At 46.7% G+C, this 7,678-nt stretch overlaps 1 protein-coding gene and 3 long non-coding RNA genes across 52 annotated transcripts in view; 2 read left to right on the plus strand and 2 right to left on the minus strand.

Moving 5' to 3' along the window:
• Positions 1 to 204: 204 nt before the first annotated feature.
• LOC127921884 (uncharacterized) lies at positions 205 to 1,578 on the minus strand. Of its 49 annotated transcripts, none has more exons than XR_008109864.1 (6): positions 1,254 to 1,578; positions 1,046 to 1,168; positions 794 to 998; positions 615 to 702; positions 492 to 535; positions 205 to 409 (listed from the first exon to the last, which is right to left on the minus strand). It is a non-coding gene; the product is annotated as an uncharacterized LOC127921884 (long non-coding RNA). The 49 variants fall into 49 exon arrangements; XR_008109863.1 differs by having other exon boundaries at positions 659 to 746; XR_008109861.1 differs by having other exon boundaries at positions 574 to 746.
• A 2,573-nt stretch (positions 1,579 to 4,151) lies between these two features.
• LOC127921877 (ADP-ribosylation factor-like protein 13B) overlaps positions 4,152 to 7,678 on the plus strand; it is a 37,629-nt gene continuing 34,102 nt past the window's right edge. The window contains 1 exon segment of the mRNA XM_052505460.1: positions 4,152 to 4,931. Within this exon segment, the coding sequence (XP_052361420.1) occupies positions 4,873 to 4,931 (59 nt within the window). The 5' untranslated portion in view covers positions 4,152 to 4,872.
• On the minus strand, positions 4,969 to 7,039 carry LOC127921878 (uncharacterized). The gene is made up of 3 exons (XR_008109810.1): positions 6,462 to 7,039; positions 5,727 to 6,427; positions 4,969 to 5,667 (listed from the first exon to the last, which is right to left on the minus strand). It is a non-coding gene; the product is annotated as an uncharacterized LOC127921878 (long non-coding RNA).
• LOC127921880 (uncharacterized) overlaps positions 7,091 to 7,678 on the plus strand; it is a 984-nt gene continuing 396 nt past the window's right edge. Inside the window, exon 1 of the long non-coding RNA XR_008109812.1 lies at positions 7,091 to 7,111. This is a non-coding gene — a long non-coding RNA (uncharacterized LOC127921880). The remainder of the gene's footprint in view (positions 7,112 to 7,678) is intronic.

The following is a 7,678-nucleotide window of genomic DNA, read 5'->3' on the forward strand; positions in this document are numbered from 1 at the left end:
AGGGCCCCGCCCAGTTACCCACGTGGATGCCCCTGCCGCCTCCTCCTCTCCCCTGTCTGATAATTAGCAGAGCGGCAGCAGGCTGTCTAAAACTCATTGACAGCAGGCTCCTGAATCCTCCTGTGGTTGGCGGTTGCAGTAAATAAATAAAAATATCTCTATCTAATATATACTGTATATAAGTGTCTTGGCCCCCCACAGGCCTGGGCCCAGGGGCTTCAGCCCGGTAAGCCCCTGCATTAATCCGGCCCTGTATGTAGGGAATAGGTTGCCATTTGAGACAATTGTGTCTGCAATGTGCAAAGTGTCACCAACAACAACAACAACCTGTTTGACCATATTAGCCATCAGGACTAAACAACAACAACCTGTTTGACCATATTAGCCATCAGGACTAAACAACAACAACCTGTTTGACCATATTAGCCATCAGGACTAAACAACAACAACAACCTGTTTGACCATATTAGCCATCAGGACTAAACAACAACAACCTGTTTGACCATATTAGCCATCAGGACTAAACAACAACATCCTGTTTGACCATATTAGCCATCAGGACTAAACAACAACCTGTTTGACCATATTAGCCATCAGGACTAAACAACAACAACCTGTTTGACCATATTAGCCATCAGGACTAAACAACAACAACAACCTGTTTGACCATATTAGCCATCAGGACTAAACAACAACAACAACCTGTTTGACCATATTAGCCATCAGGACTAAACAACAACAACAACCTGTTTGACCATATTAGCCATCAGGACTAAACAACAACAACAACAACCTGTTTGACCATATTAGCCATCAGGACTAAACAACAACAACCTGTTTGACCATATTAGCCATCAGGACTAAACAACAACAACCTGTTTGACCATATTAGCCATCAGGACTAAACAACAACAACCTGTTTGACCATATTAGCCATCAGGACTAAACAACAACAACCTGTTTGACCATATTAGCCATCAGGACTAAACAACAACAACCTGTTTGACCATATTAGCCATCAGGACTAAACAACAACAACAACAACCTGTTTGACCATATTAGCCATCAGGACTAAACAACAACAACCTGTTTGACCATATTAGCCATCAGGACTAAACAACAACAACCTGTTTGACCATATTAGCCATCAGGACTAAACAACAACAACCTGTTTGACCATATTAGCCATCAGGACTAAACAACAACAACATCCTGTTTGACCATATTAGCCATCAGGACTAAACAACAACAACCTGTTTGACCATATTAGCCATCAGGACTAAACAACAACAACCTGTTTGACCATATTAGCCATCAGGACTAAACAACAACAACCTGTTTGACCATATTAGCCATCAGGACTAAACAACAACAACCTGTTTGACCATATTAGCCATCAGGACTAAACAACAACAACCTGTTTGACCATATTAGCCATCAGGACTAAACAACAACAACCTGTTTGACCATATTAGCCATCAGGACTAAACAACAACAACCTGTTTGACCATATTAGCCATCAGGACTAAACAACAACATCCTGTTTGACCATATTAGCCATCAGGACTAAACAACATTCCATATTTAGCCAAGGACTAAACTCTTCATCTTTTTGACCATCTTTTTGTGACTTTAATCAATATTATAGTTTAATGCACATTTTAAGTTTCACTCTTTTGTATATCTGTCTGGGATGAGTTGACCGATGTCAGTCGGTCTCCACACAACCAGAACTATGCTGTCAGCTGTTGTTCAATGACTAAACAACGTCCCTGTCCCAAACGGTTCCTTGTGTACTACTTGGGGCCAGGGGCCCCATTTGGTTAACTATAAGCCAGTAGGCCAGGGGCCCCATTTGGGTTAACTATAAGGAGTAAACAACAGGCCAGGGCCCCATTTGGGTTAACTATAAGGAATAGTCTGGGCCAGGGGCCCCATTTGGGTTAACACAACCAGAATATGCTGTCAGCTGTTGTTCAATGTAGGCCAGGGGCCCCATTTGGGTTAACTATAAGGAATAGACCAGGGGCCCCATTTGGGTTAACTATAAGGAATAGGCCAGGGGCCCCATTTGGGTTAACTATAAGGAATAGGCCAGGGGCCCCATTTGGGTTAACTATGAATAGACCAGGGGCCCCATTTGGGTTAACTATAAGGAATAGGCCAGGGGCCCCATTTGGGTTAACTATAAGGAATAGACCAGGGGCCCCATTTGGGTTAACTATAAGGAATAGGCCAGGGGCCCTATTTGGGTTAACTATAAGGAATAGGCCAGGGGCCCTATTTGGGTTAACTATAAGGAATAGGCCAGGGGCCCCATTTGGGTTAACTATAAGGAATAGGCCAGGGGCCCCATTTGGGTTAACTATAAGGAGTAGGCCAGGGGCCCCATTTGGGTTAACTATAAGGAGTAGGCCAGGGTGCTACTTGGGACTCATATTTTATAAAAGAGGTTAGGAACTTGTTACGTGTATTAATCTGCCCCATCTGTCCCCAACCAACAACGCTGCGTTCAGAAACCAGTGTGTTGATATTGTCTATTGCTCAACACATGGACGAGACTAAACGCTTCTATGAGCTTCTGACATCACTTCCCCATTAATTTTTTTGTTTTTTTTAAAAGAGAAATAACTATTGTGATGTCAGAAGCTCATAGAAGCGTTTAAAAAATTAAAAAATAGATCTATTGTGATGTCAGCGAGGCGGCAGCCCACCAGGTAGTGACTGACTGTTCTACTGAAGCCAACAGAACAGTGGCAACAGGTGTAATGTATTATTTACATGGGGTTTTTCTATTTGGCTCCCACTAAATAGGTGACGAGTTCGAATGGCTTATTATTTACTGGGTGTTTTGAAACGGGTTTGTATATCAGCAAGTTCTTGGTGTAAAATAATAAAAAAAGACATGTTATTAAACTGGTATAAGTCGGCCGAGTTGCTTTTATTTATCAAGAGTTATCAGGCCATGCATAAGGTGGGGAAGAACTGTGTCAAGGTGTGATGACTGTGGGGTGGGCCCTCTTTATTTTTCTCCCTCCAATTCATCTTTCATTGATTGATTCCTTGTAATCTTCCTCTCCTTGCCTCCCTTCTCAAAAGGCATTTAGCTGTGTTTGAGCGGATCGATACCGTAATGTATCGTGGGTAAATTGACTGCTAGTTATTTCTGATGCCATGGGGTTTTATGTACATCAGTCACTTAGCTTAGTTTGACATTTCAGGTGACCGTTAACATACGGACTTGTTCTAACATGCTTATCCCATGGTTCATTTAGAATTTTTAGGACCTCCTTTTTTTTTCTGTATATTAAAAACAAAAAAATAGATAAAATAGTGAATTTGGTCTTTACTAATTCAGCCCACAGAAGCCGATTTGAATAACACATAAATAGCAAAAAAGACAGTGGAATAATGTTTGTTTGTTTAAGGTTTTTTAAGTGTTTGTTGTATATCTATAATTACAATTTTGCAGATTAACACTGGAGTGATAAATGATCAGATGGTCATGTACAGGTAGAGATATTGGTGTGCAAAAGAGCAGAAAATAAAATAAATAAAAACAGTATGGGGATGAGGTAGGTAAAAATGGGTGGGCTATTTACCGATAGACTATGTACAGCGGCAGCGATCGGTTGGTTAGCTGCTCAGATAGCAGATGTTTGAAGTTGGTGAGGGAGATAAGTCTCCAACTTCAGCGATTTTTGCAATTGAAATGCAGCCCATGCAAAAACATTTCTCTAACTTCACCTGACAGATTTAGCTGGGGATGTTATTTAGATTGACACGAGGGGTGCGTCAATAGATTTAAGGATTTTCTGTTAAAGTCAGAACACTGGTCATATTTATTAGACCCGTGTAAAGTTCCACGCTTTGTCCACAGAAGGTGCTGGTGCAGACTTTTACAGTAAAGATTGCCACTAGTTACCACAGCCACAAAGCATTTTTTAAAGACTTCATTTAAAGGTTTAAGCATATAAGGTTAGCAGTGTGCTTAAGGTTATGTTTAAACCCAGATTTTTAAGAAATTGTAGGAATAGTCAAGAGTTTAGCCATAAGTATGACTTTGTGGCTGTGGTATCTAGGAACGTCCACTAAAAGAGGGGGTGCCTGATTTCTCGACCACTGATGATGACGTCCCCCCACGGCTCTTGTAGCCATAGCAGCCGAACACGACAACGGTCGTAAACACACACAAAAAAAAACGGATACCAGAAATATATTTCTCACTGAACAGATCTTTACAAAAGAATATTACCTTTACTTTTGTTGTTGTTTTGTTTTACCTGACAACGCCAGCTGTACGTAAAACTAGCTCAGGTCGCTAGCAGCGCCTAAATTGTATGCTATCGCTAGTTTCGCTAACTATAACGTTAGCTAGCTACATTGTATTGCTAGCTAAGTTAGCCTAGCTTGTTAACATTGTCTATCCGCTATCTTAGCAGTTTGTGAAAAATACTAAACATAATAATAGTTTGCTATAGTTTAGCAAGGAAACGTACCTGCTAACGTTATTAGCTAGTTCTAGCTGACGTTACATGCTGGCCAATATGTTATATTGCTTTTAAATAGTTAGGATTTTTTTTTTTTTTAAACACTGTTCTAGCTAGCTAATTTGTGTAGGTAGGTAAAGTAAACACAATGATATAGGTAGAGAGAGAAACAGCAAGTACACTCACTAGTACGAGCTGTGGCTAGTGTTTTTAGTTTGCCAATCCGACGATGTCAAAGAATGGCACTTTTATTGGCCCCTATAGGCCTAACTCATGCAGCTGTATGGTGATAATGAGCTGAAATGCCGAATAGAGGCATTTGATCCATTCAGAATCGCTGCTACATGAATCTTTTCCGACAATTATCTGAGTTTGGACAGCAATGTTTAGTCTGATGGCGAATTGTTGCAACTGGTTGAAACGCTGGCGGCAGCCCGCAAGGTGAGTGCATGAAGTATCATTCTATGTTGTATCTGTCGAACTGCTTTGCTTGATCTGGGCCAGGTCGCAGTTGTAAATGAGAACTTGTTCTCAACTAGCTTACCTATTAAATAAAGGTTAAATAAAAAAATCTGACTAGTTAGCTAACGGAAGTTAAATTGTCTGGTTATGTATTTAAATATTCACACAATTTTTGATTTATTGGCTATTTGATTTGTGAATGGGGTACCCATTGCTGCCAGCCATCCACCCAGTTCACCCCATGTCAGAATCTGTGATTTCATAGAATGTCTTGTTCGCTATATATCACCCAACAGAGATGTGTGGTTTATAGCATGCTGCTGCCTGATTACCGGGTAGTCATGTAACCAGTGACTAAGGTGCTAAACTACAGCCACTTTTGGCAGCTGTCACTCCTTAAAACTGCAGAAGTACCCCCCCCCTCTCTCCGGGGGCCGGATTAAAAAGGCATAAACCCCAGGGCTGTTATTCTGTATGTTCTCTTTCATTCTGTTTGATTTCATGACGTGCCTATTCTTACTATAACATATGTGTGTTGTCGACTGTGATAAAGGCACAGGGTCGTAGGCAGTGTGTGAGTTTAAAGTTTGGGGGAACAGTTGGTGGAGGGGCCGACCTGACGGCCTGAACAGTTGGTGGAGGGGCCGACCTGACGGCCAGAACAGATGGTGGAGGGGCCGACCTGACGGCCTGAACAGTTGGTGGAGGGGCCGACCTGACGGCCCTGAACAGTTGGTGGAGGGGCCGGCCAGAACAGATGGTGGAGGGGCCGACCTGACGGCCTGAACAGTTGGTGGAGGGGCCGACCTGACGGCCCTGAACAGTTGGTGGAGGGGCCGACCTGACGGCCCTGAACAGTTGGTGGAGGGGCCGACCTGACGGCCCTGAACAGTTGGTGGAGGGGCCGACCTGACGGCCGGAACAGTTGGTGGAGGGGCCGACCTGACGGCCAGAACAGATGGTGGAGGGGCCGACCTGACGGCCTGAACAGTTGGTGGAGGGGCCGACCTGACGGCCCTGAACAGTTGGTGGAGGGGCCGACCTGACGGCCGGAACAGTTGGTGGAGGGGCCGACCTGACGGCCAGAACAGATGGTGGAGGGGCCGACCTGACGGCCTGAACAGTTGGTGGAGGGGCCGACCTGACGGCCCTGAACAGTTGGTGGAGGGGTCGACCTGACGGCCTGAACAGTTGGTGGAGGGGCCGACCTGACGGCCTGAACAGTTGGTGGAGGGGTCGACCTGACGGCCTGAACAGTTGGTGGAGGGGCCGACCTGACGGCCGGAACAGTTGGTGGAGGGGCCGACCTGACGGCCCTGAACAGTTGGTGGAGGGGCCGACCTGACGGCCCTGAACAGTTGGTGGAGGGGCCGACCTGACGGCCGGAACAGTTGGTGGAGGGGCCGACCTGACGGCCAGAACAGTTGGTGGAGGGGCCGACCTGACGGCCCTGAACAGTTGGTGGAGGGGCCGACCTGACGGCCCTGAACAGTTGGTGGAGGGGGCGACCTGACGGCCCTGAACAGTTGGTGGAGGGGCCGACCTGACGGCCCTGAACAGTTGGTGTCCCTCTGATGCTAAACAGACAAGAGTATCGTGAGAACACGTGTCCCGCTGTAGAGAGATTTAAGGAAATCCCTAGCTAATCCTGCTGCTCCATGGGCCTGGCCTGTACAGTTGGCGGGGGTGGTTATGAAGTATGTGTGTGTGTGTGATGTGTTTTCCGTCAGGGAGGCGTACTGTATATTTCGGTTGTTGTGGTTACTAGTTCTTGTCCCTGACGTCTGTCTGGTCAGTGCTCTCTGGGTCTGTAGAGTGGGGGGTGTTCTGGTCAGTGCTCTCTGGGTCTGTAGAGTGGGGGGTGTTCTGGTCAGTGCTCTCTGGGTCTGTAGAGTGGGTGGTGTTCTGGTCAGTGCTCTCTGGGTCTGTAGAGTGGGTGGTGTTCTGGTCAGTGCTCTCTGGGTCTGTAGAGTGGGGGGTGTTCTGGTCAGTGCTCTCTGGGTCTGGAGAGTGGGGGGTGTTCTGGTCAGTGCTCTCTGGGTCTGTAGAGTGGGGGGTGTTCTGGTCAGTGCTCTCTGGGTCTGGGGAGTGGGGGTGTTCTGGTCAGTGCTCTCTGGGTCTGTAGAGTGGGGGGGGGTGTTCTGGTCAGTGCTCTCTGGGTCTGTAGAGTGGGGGGTGTTCTGGTCAGTGTTCTCTGGGTCTGTAGAGTGGGGGTGTTCTGGTCAGTGCTCTCTGGGTCTGTAGAGTGGGGGGTGTTCTGGTCAGTGCTCTCTGGGTCTGGGGAGTGGGGGTGTTCTGGTCAGTGCTCTCTGGGTCTGTAGAGTGGGGGGTGTTCTGGTCAGTGCTCTCTGGGTCTGTAGAGTGGGGGGTGTTCTGGTCAGTGCTCTCTGGGTCTGTAGAGTGGGGGTGTTCTGGTCAGTGCTCTCTGGGTCTGGGGAGTGGGGGGGTGTTCTGGTCAGTGCTCTCTGGGTCTGTAGAGTGGGGGTGTTCTGGTCAGTGCTCTCTGGGTCTGTAGAGTGGGGGGTGTTCTGGTCAGTGCTCTCTGGGTCTGTAGAGTGGGGGGGTGTTCTGGTCAGTGCTCTCTGGGTCTGTAGAGTGGGGGTGTTCTGGTCAGTGTTCTCTGGGTCTGTAGAGTGGGGGTGTTCGGGTCAGTGTTCTCTGGGTCTGGACTGGTTGAGTGCTCCCAGATGAAGTCTTCCTGGCTCTCAGAGGACTGTAGAGTGGGG

The sequence above is a fragment of the Oncorhynchus keta genome, unplaced genomic scaffold (genome assembly GCF_023373465.1).
Source record: "Oncorhynchus keta strain PuntledgeMale-10-30-2019 unplaced genomic scaffold, Oket_V2 Un_contig_238_pilon_pilon, whole genome shotgun sequence".
In the NCBI taxonomy this organism is placed as follows: domain Eukaryota; kingdom Metazoa; phylum Chordata; class Actinopteri; order Salmoniformes; family Salmonidae; genus Oncorhynchus; species Oncorhynchus keta.